We start from the raw sequence: 20,745 nt of genomic DNA on the forward strand, positions 1-20,745 counted from the left end.
TAAAGTTTTTAGACAAAATACACTGCTCAAAAAAATACTTAAACAACACAATGTAACTCCAAGTCATTCACACTTCTGTGAAATCAAACTGTCCACTTTGGAAGCAACATTGATTGACAATTTCACATGCTGTTGTGCAAATGGAATAGACAACAGGTGGAAATTGTAGGCAATTAGCAAGACACCCCCAATAAAGGAGTGGTTCTGCAGGTGGTGACCACAGACCACTTCTCAGTTCCTATGCTTTTTGGCTGATGTTTTGGTCACTTTTGAATGCTGGCGGTGCTTTCACTCTAGTGGTAGCATGAGACTGAGTCTACAACCCACACAAGTGGCTCACGTAGTGCAACTCATCCAGGATGGTACATCAATGGGAGCTGTGGCAAGAAGGTTTGCTGTGTCTGTCAGCGTAGTGTCCAGAGCATGGAGGCGCTACCAAGAGACAGGCCAGTACATCAGGAGACGTGGAGGAGGCCATAGAAGGGCAGCAACCCAGCAGCAGGACCGCTACCTCCGCCTTTGTGCAAGGAGGAACAGGAGGAGCACTGCCAGAGCCCTGCAAAATGACCTCCAGCAGGCCACAAATGTGCATGTGTCTGCTCAAACAGTCAGAAACAGACTCCATGAGGGTGGTATGAGGGCCCGACGTCCACGGGTAGGGGTTGTGCTTACAGCCCAACACCGTGCAGGACGTTTGGCATTTGCCAGAGAACACCAAGATTGGCAAATTCGCCACTGGTGTCCTGTGCTCTTCACAGATGAAAGCAGGTTCACACTGAGCACATGTGACAGACGTGACAGAGTCTGGAGACGTTAAGGAGAACGTTCTGCTGCCTGCAACATCCTCCAGCATGACCGGTTTGGCAGTGGGTCAGTAATGGTGTGGGGTGGCATTTCTTTGGGGGGCCGCACAGCCCTCCATGTGCTCGCTAGAGGTAGCCTGACTGCCATTAGGTACCGAGATGAGATCCTCAGACCCCTTGTGAGACCATATGCTGGTGCAGTTGGCCCTGGGTTCCTCCTAATTCAAGACAATGCTAGACCTCATGTGGCTCGAGTGTGTGAGCAGTTCCTGCAAGACGAAGGCATTGATGCTATGGACTGGCCCGCCAGTTCCCCAGACCTGAATCCAATTGAGCACATCTGGGACGTCATGTCTCGCTCCATCCACCAACGCCACGTTGCACCACAGACTGTCCAGGAGTTGGCAGATGCTTTAGTCCAGGTCTGGAAGGAGATCCCTCAGGAGTCCATCCACCACCTCATCAGGAGCATGCCCTGGCGTTGTAGGGAGGTCATACTGGCACATGGAGGCCACACACACTACTGAGCCTCAGTTTGACTTGTTTTAAGGACATTACATCAAAGTTGGAGCAGCCTGTAGTGTGTTTTTCCACTTTAATTTTGAGTGTGGCTCCAAAACCAGACCTCCATGGGTTAATAAATTTGATTTCCAATCATAATTTTTTATGTGATTTTGGTGTCAGCACATTCAACTATGTAAAGAACAAAGTATTTAATAAGAATATTTCATTCATTCAGATCTAGGATGTGTTATTTTAGTCTTCCCTTTATTTTTTTGAGCAGTGTAGTACATTGCATACACATCAATCCAGATAAACCAGCTTGAATCATGACTGGATATACAAAATCCAATGACAGAAGATGTAGTTAAGACAGTCAGGGATAGTCAAAATCACATACCATACAAAAAACTGACACCATGAACTAACTACCTTGATTTTAATAAACAACAATAGTGTATAGCAATAGTCAATAATAGAGTATTAAGGAAACCAACACAGACTAAGGAATAAAAACTAAAAAAAAAGGGGGGGGATAGGAGAAGGGTATTGGGGGGCAGCTGGTCAGAAATCAATCATAAACATATAAAAATGATCTTACAAGTCCGCGCTAATGGGATGTTCCAAATAATGAACCTTTTTCACAGACCCCGGACGTATTTCAATCAGTCCATATGAAAAAACATTAAAAACAGAGAATTCTTTTATCATACAGTTCATGTCATAAATGTTGTACACCTCAGGTGTCAGGAGTGAATGGAGTGGTGATGATAGTCCCAATGCACAATTGTAGTAAATCTTGAGAGAATATTCTAAACGTGCATGAAGGTAAAACCACACCGTGATATCAACAAATAGTGCTTACATGTAAGCTTACTTGGATAACATGTGATACAGGTACGTAGCGGTTTCTTTTGATAATCTTCTTTGACAGAAGTAACTCCACAGATTCCACATATGGATATGGTCTACAAAGCCCCAAAAAATAAAGGGACCAAGTAGTCACCAAGAATGTCTAAAACTCCAACTGCCGGTTATCGGTAAACGGCAGGTACTGGATACTTGGTGCAGGTGCTCTCTGTGAGTGCTGATAGCTGTAAGCAGGATAACCGGCAGTTGGAGTTTTAGCCATTCTTGGTGACTACTTGGTCCCTTTATTTTTTGGGGCTTTGTGGACCATATCCATATGTGGAATCTGTGGAGTTACTTCTGTTAATGAAGATTATCAAAAGAAACCGCTACGTACCTGTGTGACGATTAATCACAAGAATAATCGCCAGAAATAATATTTTGTGTACTATGAAGTCCTTTAATTGAACTGTGTGTGTCCTAGAAGGGCTGAGGCATTACCCCACCTCTTTTGAAGATAGGCATTCCAGGAAGAGGGGTTGATAATGATCTATGTACTGTGATTTGAGGAGTGTTATATAATTGTGTGTCCTTTAGCTCTATAGACTGTATAAACATGGTATGTCCAGTGCTATTTGGTGTGCAGGTCAGAAAGGGCTGGAATTAGCAAGTGAATGGCTTTCAGGTAACCAAATGATGTATATCCCTCACAGTGTGAGGCCATGTGTGAACAACTCTCCCTTTTAATGACCCCTGAAGTCAGTGTCCTATATTATAATCCCAGAACCAGACCTCCAGTTACTTCAGTGCCCTACTTCAAAAGACTATTATAGAGGCTAAGATAAGGATTCTGGTATTTATTATAGGTCTAGAAGGTGGAAGTTGAAGAGTGAGTTATATCATCACTTATCTTTAAAGCAGGGACCCTGTTAGTTTGGCCAGGTATCCCTGTGTTGGAAATCTATTAATCTTAAACCCTGCTGACCTGATTGGTAGACCCTGTTAAGTATGAACAAAGAATTAGGGATGTATAAAAAGAGAATACCATCCAACATTCAATGTCCACTCCTTGGGGTTCAGACAGTCAGGTCTGGGAGTGCATCAGGATATTCCTGTGGGTGAGATCCCCCACCCCATCAGCAGTGCTAAGAACTTTAGTGTAAGTTGTCTTAGGGACTCTGAATTATTTCTCTCTTTTATTTTGTAAGAGAATATTTGCATTATAATCTGTTTGTCATTTTATTAATATTTTTGTAACTAAGCCTTGGAAATATTTTTTGGATTAAACACATTTAATCTAGCATATTCTCCGTGATTCTTATTGAACTTGCGTGCCTGGATAGGCCCATGCTACATATTTGTGTCTCATTTGAATGTGATTTATTATTAATCTGTTGGGAGATCGCAGACCTCCAGAGAACAGTCTGCGTGGTGGCAGAAGAACCGTGTATTTTGGTAAGTGACCGCGGTGCGCCGGCATCACAACCAGCTGATCCAGATTGTTGTATCTGCGAGTCAGCCCGGGTTCGTGACAAATTGGTGGCAAGCGGTGGGATAATCATTTTTATTTTTATAAGAACTTAAGTCAATTAGTTGTGTGATCCTGGATAGGATTAGAATTCTAATTGACCGGAGAGTACGCTCAAGGCTTATAATATTGTAAAGGACATACAGTTGCAAATACTTTCTGTCCCCCCCCTTCTCTTGGTTTTTCTTTTCTATTTTTATTTGGCAAGAAGTGAGATCCGAGATGGCTGCTGGGTACAAGCATCTAAAGAAGGATGAGCTTTGTGACCTATGTAAAGACAGAGGGATTGTCGGCACCAACAAGAGCAAAGATCAGCTGATCCAAGCACTCCTAGAGGCAGATAAGGGCCAGGATGCTGGAAAGGATAACGCTGAGGCAAACTTTGTTGGGAGAAATCCTCTGACACTGGACATTACCACCGATACTAGGGAAAGGTCGGATACCTTTGCTAGTTCCAGTGACGATATGGCCTTTTACAAGTTCTTGGAAAACGCCCGCAAAGTTTTGGGAAAAAGGGACTTTGCGTTGCTCCTGCAGCAAATGCAGCTAATGCATCAGTCCCAAGCCAGGGAAGCAGAGGTACGTGCTGCTGCTAGGGAAGCTGCCCGGGAGGTTGCAGAACGGGAAGCAGCGGAACGTGAGGCAGACAAGGAAGCTGCCTGGGAGGTTGCAGAATGTGAAGCTGCAGAATGCCAAGCAGAGCGCTTATACCAGCTGGACCAGGCTGGATTACAGTATCAGCCTGCTGCTAGAGACTTTCAGGTCACTCACCCAGAGAATTTCCTTGAGTTGGAACCTGAGCTGAGAACCCAGTCAGCACCACGGGATCAGAGTGAGCATGTTGTACCAGATCCAGATGATCCATTGCCCACGATGAGTATAGCAGAGCTAATTGAAGAATGTCAGCTGCAAGGTGTCTCCTGCCACAGCAATAATCGCAGTGAGATAATCAAGCAGCTAATATCTGCACAGGAAGACCCAGCCAATGCGTTTAGCGATTATCGCATGAGTACTATTTCTCCGGGCCCAAAGATGAGTCTTGCATACCAGCTGCAGTGTCTAGAGGAGAGTTTTGAATGCGCTTTTCAAGGAGCATGTGATTGGGGGAAACTCCATACCCCATTTTGGCAAGACCAGTGTCGCCGGGTGGATGCTGAAAGGCACCGCCTGCAACAGCTTATTACACAAGCTAGAGAATCAGCCACCCAGCCTACAGAGGTGGCCCGCAAGGAAAAGATGCCCTCACCAGCTACAGTCAACGTGGAGTATTCTGCTGAGTTATTGCATCTGGAGGCCAAGTTCACGCTGCTGAGGAAAGCTGATGGTACTAGCAGCGTACCACCACAGGACGCCCAGAATTTGCTACAGGGGGAGGCCAATTTTGCACAGGACATAATTGTTCGGAATCCTACTTCTATGAGAGAGGTGGGAATGTCTGCGAATAATCCCACAAATGTGTTAGTGGACACTGAAGTTGGACGATTCTTGTCCCAATATGTTCCTGCAAATGTTGTTCCTGCTATCTCTATTGCTTCTATTGCACTGTGTGACTCATCTCAGGTAGTATGTGTTCATACTGAATCTTGCAATGTTGTGACTTTGTGTCCAGAAACAGAAATGCTCAGTGATCCTTTTGCATTTTGGAAGGTGACAGAGACATGTGAGGATGAGGTCATTGCTGATGTTGATAATGCTGCAATCATAATACAAGCTAACCCTGTTTTTCTCCAGGTGAATTATGATGACCAGTGCAATTTGGGTATAACAGTATGTGATGACAAAAATATTGTTTATCTGTCTGTCCCAGAAACTAACCCTTTTCAGATTCCCAGTGCAGAATCTAGGCAGGCAGAACCGTGTTACATTGCAAATATGTGTGATATGGGATTAGCAAATGATTTGATAACTGTTCCCTTATCAGTATTTGAGGTTAATACTGTATGCAACAATGAATCCAATGTAACCCCTTAATTTACAGTAATGACCCATCCCACAGCAGCACAGAGGGGCTGTGAGTTAACCCTTGCAGGTGTGGACACCAGCTCAATAGAGGTTAATCCCCCTCATCCCCCCTTCCTCCTTGTACACAGGTCAGTCTCAGACACTGAATTGGGAAAGGGCGGGGCAGCTGCTGCCGTAACTCCTCACAATGACCAGGTATTCCAGAGGGATGCTATCAAAGCCGAACAGCAAACTGACCCTAGCCTGGAATCTGTAAGAGCAAGAGTCAGCCGAGCAGAGCTAGAAAGACAGGAAGTTTTCAAGATGGAATCTGGTAGGGTCAGTAATGTGTTAGAGTCTACCCCTGTTTGTATGGCAACTGATGGTCAAGAGATCAGGGCCAAAGTATATAGTTCCCAGTATGTGATGTATCTCTGTGCTAAAACAGGTCATGAGGGGGAGGAAAGGATTCTAGCCCCAACTAACTATGACAGAGAGAACCTTAGCCTCAAACTTTCTGCTGCTGAGCCTGTGATCCTGTCACACACCACTGACCCAGTCATGAGCCATACACCTCCCGCTGGGCTGTTGGATAAGGACCTGACTGGAATGCTGGATAGTAATGCATTAGATGATCCTGTGAGGGAGGAGGGTGTGTCAGAGCCACGGCTGACACAGTTAAGCATCCTACCTCTTGAATTAGAAATGCAGGCTGGTGATCAATTTTTAAAAATGTGGTGTCTGATTGTACTTTGTCTCCAATGACTGACATTGAGGTTGCAAAAGTTCCTTCTCCTGTTGTAGGTCTCAGGGAGCTAGAGATTGACAATGATCACTCCCAGATACTGTGTAAGGAGATGGAGCCAGGGCAGAGTGATAAAGGGAAGTACTCCCTACCTGAACCAGCAGTGATTCAGACCAGGTCAGATGAGCTGGAGGCCCAGGACTGCCCAGAAGGCATGAGTGAGGTGCTGTACTCCAGGCACAGGGTAGAAGGAGGTATCCTTCACCCACAACCAGACATGGTGGAGGCTATGACTGCATGGTCTACCCCTAAGGTTGATGAGAAGGTTGTGTCTATGTTAGGTACTGCCGAGTACTCCCACCGGTCTGAATCCCACTCCAGCACCCTAAACCAAATACTTAGGACATTTGTGAAATCCCAGGGAAGAGACCAGGAGAGGTTCCTGCCGCATCTCCTCTTGCCATACTGCGATGTTCCGCAGGAACTCTCTGGACTCCTATGCAGGTGCAGGATGTGCAACCACTTAGATTTGGTTAGGAAAGAGTGGGAAGGTAAATTGATTCCCCCTGAAATGTCAGTGGTGTCATACATGGTGACATTCAGGGAGAAATTGCAGTCCCTAAGGGGAATGGCGCAGAACGATCTGAATACTGCTCAGGAGAAACAGAAGCTCTGGTATGACTGCAGCATGAGGGAGGGTACAATTGAGTTAGGCCAAAAGGGCCTGGTGCTGAGCCCTATGCAGCTGACCAAGCTACAGGCTGCCTGGGAAAGTCCCCAGCTACTAGTACCACATCTCCAAGATATCAATAATATATTGGCACAAGGGGATGGGTGGAAGAGGCAGACTGTGCACCACAGTAATTTGCTCATAGCTTGGCATAACATAGAAGCTTGTGTAATAGCCATGTGTCACCTAAATAAAAATTATCAGAAATCTGACCCCTTGGTGGATTTAGAAGCTGCTGCACTGCCATGAGGTGACATGGTATTAGAGGTCACAGGAGAGAATGTGATAGGTGGATCACTGTCTCTCCTGTGCCCATCTTCAGGGGGAGGTGTGGCGTTTATTCCCGAGAATAATCGCCAGGAATGATGTCATGTAAATATATATATATATAAATGTGTGTATCAACATGGTTTCTAGGCAGTGTCCTGTATTTGACCTGTAGGAATACAAAGCTTGGAGGAGATTTGTCTTCCTGGAACCAGGCATCTAGATAACCATCTCTTCTCTCTACAGGCCATAAAGTTTGGGGAGAGATACATCCTTAATGCAGATGGTCAGACCTGGTCAAGCCAGGTCATGGGATATAAAATCCTTTAGAAGGGAGATGACAGGAATGTAGGGTATGATACCTGCTTATTGGTTTCTAAAGACCCCTTCACACTGTTTCAAGACCCCCTACTTCCTATAGACAATATGGAAGGGTGTGGCCGGTTTCTTAATGCCCAGTGTACAGCAATGAAAGAGTGAAAAACCCAAAGGTGGGGGCTAGTGCAGCTGTGAGGGTATAACTATGCATCTCCCTCAGTGATAAGTGTTCTTGTGCCCAAGGAGAGTCCTGATGACTGGCCAGAATCCAATGCTCCTGTGTCTCCTTCACGACTGAGTCTAGATGTAAAGACTCTGGGTTCTTTTTCATTTTTAATTCCTTTTACTTTCTGAAACCTATTTGTGATATATTTGTATTGTCCATATTTGTACTACCTTTTTCTGTAATCAATAACCTTGGAAATATTTTTCGGATTAAACATTCTTAATCCAGTGTATTCTCCGTGTTCTTGTCGAATTCACGAGCCTGTGAGGTCAAAGCTACATACCTATATGTAAGTGAGTGTGCAAATTGAGATTTGAGCGGAGAACCTAACGACTCCCGTTAACTTCGTTGGTGCTGGCAGAACCGTGTTAGAGTAACCGCACGTGCTGAGGTAACCATAAGTCACTGGTGGCGATTCTCAGATTGAGGTATTTGGAGAATCGGCCGGCTGGTCGTGACAACCTGTATCACATGTTATCCAAGTAAGCTTACATGTAAGCACTATTTGTTGATATCACGGTGTGGTTTTTCCTTCATGGACGTTTAGAATATTTTCTCAAGATTTACTACAATTGTGGATTGGGACTATCATCACCCCTCCATTCACTCCTGACACCTGAGGTGTACAACATTTATGACATGAACTGTATGATAAAAGAATTCTCTGTTTTTAATGTTTTTTCATATGGACTGATTGAAATACGTCCGGAGTCTGTGAAAAAGGTTCATTATTTGGAACATCCCATTAGCGCGGACTTGTAGGATCATTTTTATATGTTTATGATTGTATCTGTAAGTTGGTGACTTATATTTTGATCTTTTTTCTGCTGCTATATGGGGCAGCGCCAAAGGTTGTGAAAATTTGCTTTCTTTTGGTCAGAAATCAATAGCACAGATATTTGGGACTTAAATGTTAAGGCTAGGTGGGCAGGGAGCTGTAAAAATTACGCAGTAAATACCATTTGGTATGTTCAAAAAGTTGCTTCATAGCATCTAAATATTCAATATAAGGACCTGCTTTTTTTTTTATAAAAGAGAGGGGCACCTTTCTCCACATCAGGGAGGGTAGATTGTCTTTCAGAATATATTTAACTGTCCCTAAAAGGGGGGCAGATTTAAAGGTCCAGTTATTTAAGATTGCCTTCTTAGGAATAGTAACCCCAACTGTAATGAAAGGTAGGAATTGTTTGAGTCTCTAAAGAGTCCCACTTGCTGAAATCAGCGCACAAAAGAGCCATGGCATCTACATAGAGGTAGAGCGAAAACGTGGTATTGAGAAACAAAAGTAATTTATTCCAAAATTGTCTTATCTAGGAACAATCGCAGAAGTTAAGAGAGAACAAGGATTTTTGAGCCTTACATTTGGGCATTGACCAGTTTCCTCCTTATTAATATATGCATACGTTGGCCCTGTGAAATATATGGTCTGTGTAACATAGGGAAATGTACCTTTTGTAATGCAGCAATGTAATGCAGGGGGGAGATATTTTTAAGGGCGTTCCATATCATATAAAACTTTTGTGGAGCGAAATATATCAGGAAAGTCTTGGTTCCAGCGGAAAAGTGTAGGAAACCATAATTTATCTAAATCTACAGACAGCAAATCCCAATGTAAGTATTTAGGTATATAAGAAGCTGACAACACCAAAGGTAACATAGACAACAACAAATCATCCCCAGCTGAGATAGAGACAGGAGTAGGCAATGATTGAATAAAATGATGGACCTGTAAATACATAAAATAGTGTTTGTTGGACAGCCCATAAACATCCTTAAGTGTTTGAAAGGAGAGAAGAGTTCCCCCAGGGTCGAATACATCTCTCACAGTTAATATACCTATTTCTTTCTGTAGAGAAAAATAAACATTACAAAAGGCAGGTATAAATCAGGGATTACCACAGAATGGGATGTATTTAGAGGCCGTTGGGTCTAGAAATGTTTTTTATTAACCATAAGCCACGATAGATATTTGTCCTGAAATATAAGTCTAGACATTGCTAAAGACGGTAGAGATCTACGGGGTGTGTGGAACAGTGTATTGCTAGTCCTCCACGAGACCGCTGGAAGTGATGAAGCTTCATCATACAGATACAAGCTCTCCTCCCTAACCATAAAATTATGGAAAAGAGACCAGTACAAAGTAAAACAGCAAATAGGTAACCTCTGTATTGCATATGACAATATTGGAAATATGACACTTTTGTCAACCACCGAGCGACCCAGCAAAGAGAGAGGCAGGTGCAGCCAATCCTCCAGTAGCTTCGTAATTTGAGAGAATGGGTTAAATGAGAAGGGAACCTCCATTGTCTGTAGAGACCCCTATACTTTGTGGCAGCTATCGTGACCCAGACTATGGCATTGTCTGACAAACAAATCGGTTACATTTTAGAGTCAATAATTCTAGGAAGTAATACATCTGAGAGCGATAAATAGTCTATTCTGGACAAGGTGCCAAAAGCGGCTGAGAGACATGTACATTTTCGCACTGTATGGTGTCTAGCTCTCCAGACATCAATAGTCTACAATTGTTTGGATAGCCAAGCAATACCCTGTTTGGGGATGGAGCTGCCAGTGGGAGCTGGGGTATTCCTATCCATATAAGGGTCTCAATTTGAACATTCATTGGCGAACAAATTGTCTAGAGTAGACATTGGGAGCATAAACTTTACACAAAATATAGCGAGTGCCATTTACAGAAACGTCTGCAATCACAAAACGTCCAAAGGGATCTATAACAGTGAAATGTGTTATAAGCTGTAATTCATTCTTGCCCACTCATACTTGAACACCTAAGGGAGAAAGAACTGAATAAAATAAAATGGGAAAAACGGGGGGAGAGGAGAACACAAACAGACACAGACAATAGAGCAAGATGCGACAGAACCAAGAAAGTCTCGTTCAGCAAAAGAAAAATGTGACTCTGCATAATTTGTACAATGCAAATCTATAAAATATTACAACTGAGCTGTCAAAAATCCTAGCCCAGCCCGACTCATAGCAAAAAACATATTAACAGACCTAGTGTGATAGAAGAGGGCCATTCAAATAACCAAATAATAGGAGAGTCAAAATTTGTAAAAGGTAACGGAAAAGCACCCCCAAAACATGCTATTGTTTGTTAGAGGACAAAATGTCATCAGCAATAGGAAGAACCATACTTTTTAGAGACATTTACAGGACAAGAATATCAGAACATTCCTCATATGGAATAACTAACACAGCCATGAAGGCAGGCTAATGTATGAATATACACAATATGTGGTCAAGTGCAAAAATATCAAGACATGCAGTTATGTATTAGGTTAATATTTTATTGAGGGGTAACCTCGATACATATCAAAGAAATAAATAAATACAAGTCAAAGTAATAAAATAAAAATAATCTCCCGCATACTCCAGGAGAAGGCAGCTACCAAAAATCAGTCCAGAAATATTTGAAAAATCCCTTTGTTTTTGTTATTGTAAATCACTCTGGTTTACTGCAGGAAGTTACATATTGGTGGTAATTTTTCTTCACCTGTTATATTTATTCAAGCTGATATTAATGATTTACAGTCTGCCAAGCAGCATGCGACTACCATGGCAATCACAGCCACATGCAATACAAAAAATGCCCCTCTGCTGATCAGCAGCACATTTCCACCACTCCTTTTTCCAGAATGTACATGGAGGGAGGACTCTATCAGGTGACCTTGTCCTCAGTATGACCATACTTGCCGACTATCTGGCTGCTCCTTCCGGGAGGGAGCAGCCAGATCGGCAGAACAGGGGAGTGGCCAGCAAAAGGGGGAGTGGCTGGACGGGCTGAAGTGGTTTTGCGGGTGTGACAGGGGGCGGGGCCACGTGTTCGCGTCATTTTGGCCCCGCCCCTGCTACACAATGCTGAAACATGCATTGTGAAGCGGGGGGTGGGGCCAAAATGACACGATTCAGTATGAATCGCATCAGCGGCTCCCCCCGCTGCGGGGGTTTAATAGGTATTGGTGGGGGGGGGATCGGCGGGAGGCTTGCCTGCCTTTCCGGGGGGGCGGGAGCTGCACCCATTTATCGGGAGGCTCCCTCCCGAATCGGGAGGGTAGGCAACCCGAAATTGAGTGCTGAGATGCTAATATACTGTGTAGTCAGCCTCCTTGCAAAGCAAAGGCTGAGGTATCGGAGGATAGGGATGTAGTCAATTTGCGGGTGGCCGGGATGCCGGCCGTCGAAAGCCCGACTCAGTGTTTAAGATAGGGGTCAAAATCCTGATGCCTATCTTTAGCCCGTGCTGATAAGAAAATAATAACAATGTGTATTGCAGATGTAATATATAATGTTCTCTTTGTAGAACAGAAAGTCTGATATGCATAGGAAAACATTCCAGGTGTCATAGTGGGGTGCATTATTATGTATAGGGAAACTGTGTGTCCCATAAATTACTGATCTGATTTGACATGTTCTGGAACACACATGTAAGTTTGTTGATGATAAGAATTTTCATTTGTTCTGTTTCAATAAAGAACCAATGTGCCTGGTGATTTGTAGTGTTAAATTATGTCGTCATCTCAGTTTAAACAAATAGGGTTTTAATGATGCCTATAAAATTTTTGCTGCCATTAACATTTGCAATTTGCTTTACAAACTGGGGAAAAAATAAACAATGTAATTAAGTGTGAACTCCTGGAGACAAGTCACACTAGTCACCACATCATTACACCATTCCTCAGATCATGTGACAAAACCCCAGTTTCACAAAAATAAACCTTATGTTTTGGCCCTAACAAAAATATTGCCTGTGAAGAGAAACTGTGTTAAAGTCAGTACTGTCATTTCCCGAAGTGCCGGTTTCCAGCTTTTGCTGTTCATGTGTTGTGTTCTACAGCTGCTTCCTGGAATTCATATCCGTGTCACTGTGTGAACACCCTAGCAAGCTGTCATAGCATTCACAAGCATGACAATACAGCATCCTGCCACAGCCTGCACCACACCCTCAGTCATTCATCATAACCCCTCTTCAGTGACATGTCACTTTGTAGCAATGCCTAACCACTTTCTTTTCATATTGTTGTGAGGCTTCCTGATGAGATGCACAGTGTAAGCTTGTGATGTAATATTTAAAGAAAGTGTTAGAGGGGTATTCAGTTAGCCCCGCGGCTAATTGCCGCTCCGGAGGTATTCAAATGAGCAGGGATTACCCAGCGCATGAATTCACGCAGTCGGACTGAACGAGCTGCGAGGTAAAGTCCACATAAAAAACAAAATTGGGTTTGCGCGCTGGAAAAAAAATATTGATTCTGCAGTCTACACGGAATCGGTGGGTCTCTACGCCTGAATTCCGATTTTTCAGCATGGGAAAAAGGCTATTTCATTGAATAGCTTTTCCCCCGCGCCGCGAGGATTTTATGCCGGCAATTAGACGCGGGGTAAACCCTGCGGCTAATTGAATACCCCCTTTAGAGGTTGCATGAACTGTAACGATAGTTGCTACCCTGACACGCCCGTGTAATGGCTGCAGTGTTTGTTACCTACTCACAAGCCTCTTACTATGTGTTACTGTTTTCTGTCTTCAGTTCTCTGGTTTCACTGCTGTACAATCCATATGTAATGTGAATGGGATGCCTGGCCATAAAACCGCTCAGTGCTAAATAAGCATGTGTTCTTTCTCTCAGAGTGGAGCATTTATGTTTGGTATGCACCATATGACTTAATCAATATGTGTCAGCAGATTCCTTGACACTCCCATGGTAATTATTGTGCTTTCCACCCCTCTGCATTGTGAAGCAAAGCTGTCATTGTAATTCTAGAGTTCTTTTTCCATCTTCTACACTTCCTCATTCCTCTGTACTAATAGAAGAGAAACAGATTCTATTATAGCTCCTTGAAAATCCTCACATGCCCCATGCCTGTATTTTATCAGCTATGACCTGGACTATATATTACTTCCGCTTCTGTCAATCACTGAGTTTTGTTAGAGCTGTAAGGCTACTATACAAGCTGTTGTTTTTTTTTTTTCAATCAAATATTGAATATTTTGTGATTATAGACCAAAGCTTTTTCTTCTGCTATGTAAAATAAATTAAATTAGAATTTGTTCGAGACTATTTCAAATCTTTAACATTTAGAAGCTCTTTCACTTAATCGTGATAACCAGTATTAAGATTAAGATTGGATTTATGAAGAGTTTCGGGGTCATTGTTCTCTTTAATCATGATTTCTCATCGCATGCCACCGTCATATTTGTGGGGATAGGGGAGGTATAGAGGACTGGAGTAACCTAAATTCAAATAATATTTCCTAAATTTTTAATAAAAAATGCAGTAAGTCTTATGCACAGTTCTTACATAAAGATTATATTGTGCAATATAGGTTGTAGACTAACCTAGGTTAGGATTCACGTGTACTGTGACATATAGTGTGCATACTGGGGTAGATGTATGATAGCCGCACTTAACGTGCCGCTATAACGCTTCCCCGCCTCTTTACCGAGGCGAAGCAGGAAGCACTACCGATGAGATGTAAGAACATCTCATCGGCCGGAGAGGGGGAGCGTTAACTCCCTCCTCCCGCGCTACCCGCTAGAGACCACAGTGCATCAGCCTAGTGCTGACGCACTGTGTCTCTGTCCCGGCCGGCTCCACTGAGCATGCGTGGGATCTCGCAAGTATCGCGAGATCCCCGCGTGCAGCCCTGGAGCCGGCAGCTGCCACAGCAGGGACAGCGCTGTCCCTGCTGTGGGGATAGGCTAGCGCCAGGCTGTAGCTGTCGATAACGACAGCTACAGCCGACCGAACGGTCATGCGGTATGACCGTTGTGTGGGTTTGATAAAATCCCAGCCTTTTACTGTAAGTGGTAACATGTTCACCTGTAAATCCATGATCCTGCCTCTAATATAAGCTATGAATTGTACAGTAAAGAATGAATATGTGCTTTAATTACTACAAGTCAGATCATTTTTTTTTCTAATGTTTTGACTTATATTTTGCTTTTTTGTTTGTTCACAATGTCCTAATTGTTTTTTTTATTGTTCTTATAGGGCTTATATTATCTGCATGTAAAAGGAAAAATGCACAGGGACATAAAGGTAACAATCATTTTCGGCTTTTGTTATATTATTTATATATGTTTGTTATTATTCAATATCGTAACGCAGCTGGAACATGGCAGGACAGACCAGTTCCACCTGTGTTTTACTAACAAGCCCAATATAATGTTCTGGTCAGGAAATATATGTGACAGTGCATGTTGGGTCACACACATTGTGTTCGGTTGCCCGAAATCAGCTTGGATATCGTGTTGTGTATGTGCAGAATAACAAATTACAGGAGCTGCGTAACAGGTTGCAGCCTACAGAAACATGTATGTCAAATGTTTTATACCATAAAATGATTACAGATATTTCACCGATTTTGCCAACTAAATGCCAGAACTATACTCTCTGTGTGCAGTGGTTTTCCATTGGGTCTTTCTGAGCCTGACAATAAGACTGTTATTCATTGAAGTGGAATCAATTGTTTTACAGCACTTGATCTCCCGTATGAAGTGACTGGAGATCAGGGTGTGATATTTGTTTTTGGGCGCCCATGCCTTATTGTGCATCGCACCCGTATAACAGCTAAACCCATCTAAAGTCCTGGTTAGCGCACCAAACAGGGTGTGAGCAGAAATGTCTGCTCCCCCGACTATTCGCTCACCAACGGAGCAACAATTGACATCCGTCCAGTGTGCATTTCTCACTGGTCGCATCAGATGTGACCATGTCAAGGAAAGCAAAGCCTGGTGTGGTTGCATCTGATGTGACCGCGCCAGGCAAGTGGTTAAGGAACCTGCTTGTTTTTCCTGCATGTGCTTTTCTTCTCCTGTACTGGTAGCTTGTGGAGAGTGACACATTAAGCAATCATCCTAGTAGTTTAAATATTAGAATTGCCAATTTAGCTCCGGGACAGTTTTTAACATACTGTCAACTAGACAAATTAACAATGTTTTTTTTTTTTTCTTTTTATAAAATTATAATAATCACATTTTGTTTAGGGCTGAGAGGTCCAACAAATATAGGCTAAGGAACATACAAAAGCACTTGCTTATCTCCAGCCCTATGCTGTATATCACACTACGGTGTCAAAAAATATATAAATATTACAAGGTCCCAGTTGATGAGTACAAGAAAACTCAATATTTTCAATTAAACCGTGTCAAGTATTAACGTGTTTAATAAACAGCACAGGGGCTGCTGTGCCAAACTGCGGACATTTTTTTTTTTTTTTATACCTTTTTCATTTGACAGGTTTTTAATCTTTGTCACAAGTGGAAATCATTATTGCCTTTTCATAAGGCAGAGTGAATATTGTGTTCTTGGACAAAGTTTAATTACTGCAGATGCATGTGGACCGATGCTGACAGCCGTTCTGACATTTTCATACGCATTGTTTTCTACACCACATTTTTGCTCGCACAGGGCATGATGACAGTGCAACGAAGCAGAATGAATGTGAAAGAAGGATATTGGTTTTTGGATGGGATTAGAAGTGAAAGAATAAGGGCAGGAATCTTGTTTGCCTTTGTATGTAGCTATATGATTAATAGGTGTGAACAGACACGATAATAATGTCCATGTGCCCAGGGTACTATTTCCCAAAGTAAGATGAATCTGTGTTATTCTCCATATTTCAACAAACTTTTTTCTTTCATTGTGATCTTTCCTGAATGAACATCTTATTTACATATAGTTTTGTTTCTTTTGGCTTAGGGAGCAAATATTCTTCTAACAGATAATGGTCATGTGAAGCTAGGTAAGTGATATTACGTCTTCTCATTTTTGCTTGATTTCAGTAGATTGGTTGGATTTGGTTGTCCAATATAGTATGCCTGAAATAGTTCTATATTATGCAAGGAATGAGTCATTTAAATTTCTAAAAAAAAGAGGAAACCACAAGATGAAGCAGATAACTACGCACGAATATGTAACCATAGAAGTGGGAAGTGCAACATATGTGTGATGAAAGAAGAGCCAGATATAGAGATAGACTATTGTCGCAGACGCTACTGCCATGTTATGCTAATGCCACAGCCAATGGGCTATCTACTGAGGCTCTAATCCGACAATGTGCACAAATAGTTGCACCATTGATCGGACATTGGAGCAACCCTGTGGTTGCACAGAATGTCCAACGATACATGTCCGGTGGAGTCAGAGTAACTGCCTCTTCTGGCACAGTTATGGACATTGACACACCTGCCGATAGCCATCACCCAAGAACGCCCATGGGAATTGCATGGATCTCCATACAGTTCCGATGTTTGTACCCCAGCCGTAACCATCAGGAAGCATTTGCATCACGTCTCGGATGCATGCGCAGAATGAAAACATCAGGCGCTTGCACCCAATGTTTTAAATGCTTCCACCTTTCAATCAGACCCTCTGTTACTAGTGGTTTACAATCTAATAGTAGATACAGTGCACAAAGATAATACTGAATAAGTCATAGCATTTGTATATGTAGGTTGTCATATTATACATAAACCGGGCTAAGAAACATTTTGAATATGGTATATAGGAATTAAGTTGGTCAGTGTTATCTTTTCCTTTATACGGGGCGGATAAATAGGCTGTTTTCTGTTTACTATTTTTAACATCATTATGGAATGAGTGCTTCTAATTTAAAGTGAAAACTAAAAAAATTAACTAATTTACTGTATAAACAATACACTAAATACAACATTTAAATTGGTGCCTCAGATGTACAATGTCTATGGCTACAAAGACCAAGAATAATGTCCACTACTGTCCAATCTAATTTGCCATCTATTTGCAGTGTACGTATACTTCCTGTTATGCTAAGGATGAATAGTAACAATATGTTGCAAATAACTTTGTCAAACTACATGACGTGACCACCTAACTTTACCAAACAAGAAACTTGTATAAAAGGTCACATAGAACAGGAAATAGAGGAGAAAAAAAATGTTGATTTTTTTTCTGAAAGTTTTGTTGAGATACAGTGTCAGAAAATAACACCTCCTTTAAAAAAAACTAGAATAAAAAAAGAAACCACTGGGATTGCCAGAAGCCTTAAGGTGCCCACACACATAGCGATCTGCACACGATCAGCAGATGTGTACGATTTCCCTTGAAACTCTCCCCGGCAGCTCTGCACATGATTTGGTGTCCAATCTTCATACGATCTCTCCTGCATCCCGACTTTCACAGTGCATCGCGTCCTAGATTGTCAGATCTGACGATGCGATGTGTGACCAGCGGGGACACGCATCGTGATAGTGAGTGGGGACTCACGATTTACTCAGTATTAGGACATATTTTACATGTTCTGTCGTTCCAATGTGTGTGGGCAGCTTTAGACTATGACGTGTTTTAACATTCAGTTTTCTCTTAGGGCATTGAGAGTAAGGGGTAGTAAGTCTTTGAATTCACAAAGCTCTTTTTTTAAAACAGTTGTTTTTCCCCTGTTGCCTTCCCTCCATGCTGTGGAAATCGAGGCACTGAGTGACTGGATGCCATAGACAGTGCAGGCACAAGCAGATTCTTTCTTTTTCTCTTAATGTCAAACTTTTGGCCACATCATGAGTCTTTCTACAGTAGCTGTTTTACCTACATACATTATCTCACCTGATTTTGCTTTTAAAAAGGCGCCGCTTTAAATCTCATGGCAAATTGAACCCCCAACAATCAACACTTTTGCCAAATTGGGACCTATTACATATGGCCCCTTGTGTGGCTTTAACTTTGATATAAAAATGATTCACTGCTTTATCTTTCATATATTATTTTCTCACATCATGGATTCGTTTGGGAATTCTTACCACTGATCAATATAAAATACTGTAACTGTGATGTCAAATCAATTATAGATGAAAAGCAGACAGTTGACTACATACGTTTTCACCTTTATGTTTAGTTACACCCAAATAAACTATAGTGCATTCCGTTGTATTCAGAGGTCCCCTTTTAACACCTTCCCCCCTATCTTCTCAGTCAATTCCATCCTAAAGGTATGGTGAGAACAGATAGAGAGTGACTATGTCTCAAGAGAGCTTATTAGCTATGCCATCAAAAGGTCTATGGTTACTGTGACAGTTTCATGGTTTTCATGGCAGAAATTTTCCATGGGTCAATAGTGTGAGGCTCACATAAAATGTCACCCACAGTTTGTCAGAAAACACATGAGAGACTAGCATACCAAATGTCTGGCCGCAGGAGCCAGTTGTCACATCATGGTCGTGGTTCCTACAGCCAGCATACGGGTCAGTTGGTTTCCCGTACACAAGCAGATGTGCACAATATTTCTTTCAGATATATAGTGTGTGCCTGCTGTACGGCCGACGCGATATATCTGCGAATGACGTAGTTCATAGATAAATTGTGTGTACATACCGGTCAACAGTCGGTTTGATATATCATTTGCCAGCTGTATGAACGATATATCGTTCAGTTTACCCAGCATAAGAAAAGCTGCTGCAGTCTGCAAGAAACCTTTGATTTAGGAGAGTAAATCCTGCCTTGTGGCCTCCATTGCTTTTGAGTTTGTAAATTTTTTCCCTCAGACACACACGAGCAGATAACCGAATCCTGGGAATAACAGGTGGAAGGAGCTCATGTCAGAACGGCTCCTCTGTTTCAACTGCTGCAGGGCCCCATATAGTTAGCAAGCACTGAATTCCGAAAAAGATTGATTTTCATTCCACGATACAATCTGAAAAATCCCACCGCTTTTTATCCCTAACCTCTATTTACAGCAGAGTCACAAATAGCATTCCGGTGCAATATTTAGACTATTTATAGTCATTGTTGAATTGTTGGTTGCTAGCTTGCAAAGTATACTGCATCTTGAATTTTTAATGATGACATTCCTGAGAGCACGGATGTTTCTAACTGGTTATTATACAAGCAACACTCCGGGGCAGATGTGGTGAGAAAGTAGGTCCTCGGATCACTACCTTCTTCTTTGTGACTCTTATGTAGGAAGTAACGCAGAGTTAAAAAAAAAAATAAAGTTGTAACATTTTCCAAAGAGATAAGGAAATGTTACACACCTGTGCTTTTTTTGCATCATAGTAGGTTATTTGAATGAAGTCTTATATCCGTGTTTATGTCATTTTTTATTCCCTCAGTATTTAATGTTGATTCCCCAGACTATTCTTTGAGACTTCAGGCACCACTGTGGTATCCTACCGCAAGATGCTCATTCTGTTTTGCATTGTTCCCTAACAATGGAATTTTACATTAATGTATTAATCAGTCATTAACTCATATTTGACCTTAAAGGGTGGGTACTGTGAGGTTATTTTTAATAAGGGGTCAAAAGGGTTAATTGCCCAGGTTTTACCATACAAGGTAGAAAACCATTTATATCTGTCTGTTATTACTCAGTTTTGTTCTATTTATGTTTCCAATTGTAAAGCACAACGGAATATGCTGCACTATATAAGAAACTGTTAATAAAATAAAAATAAAGTAGGCTTCCAATTCAATAGGCGGGTAGCCCCACTTTGGTAATATGGGCCCGAGGCTTCATTGGAAGTCAATTAGGAGTCTGTTGTTCCCAAACTGCAATTATGGAAAAGAGAAATGTCATATTTGCCCATATGCAGAATTGTACGCGTATTGTGATGCACCCACACCCTTTGCTGCTAGTCATTATTATCAGTGCAAACTTGTACCCACCCTAGGCTTAATCCAACACGCCATCACTGAATTTTACATACAGGAGAATGCCCTGTCACACCCTAGTTATGCCTCTTTAGTTGCAAGGGTATATAATAATCATAACTCATGTTTAGTGGTGAATAGATAGAGTTCTGTAATTAAGATCTGATTAGTGTTTAGTGCTCAGGTTATCACTTCATTA

General features: G+C 42.1%; 1 protein-coding gene across 5 annotated transcripts in view; it reads left to right on the forward strand.

Annotated features, from left to right (window-relative positions):
- MAP4K3 (mitogen-activated protein kinase kinase kinase kinase 3) overlaps window positions 1–20,745 on the forward strand; it is a 317,828-nt gene that overhangs the window by 175,224 nt on the left and 121,859 nt on the right. For all 5 annotated transcript variants that reach the window (XM_088477406.1, XM_088477407.1, XM_088477408.1 and 2 more), the window contains exons 6-7: window positions 14,919–14,966; window positions 16,629–16,671. In XM_088477406.1, coding sequence (XP_088333532.1) covers window positions 14,919–14,966; window positions 16,629–16,671 — 91 coding nt within the window. The remainder of the gene's footprint in view (window positions 1–14,918; window positions 14,967–16,628; window positions 16,672–20,745) is intronic.

The sequence above is a fragment of the Taudactylus pleione genome, unplaced genomic scaffold (genome assembly GCF_031769625.1).
Source record: "Taudactylus pleione unplaced genomic scaffold, aTauple2 ptg000201l, whole genome shotgun sequence".
NCBI lineage: Eukaryota > Metazoa > Chordata > Amphibia > Anura > Myobatrachidae > Taudactylus > Taudactylus pleione.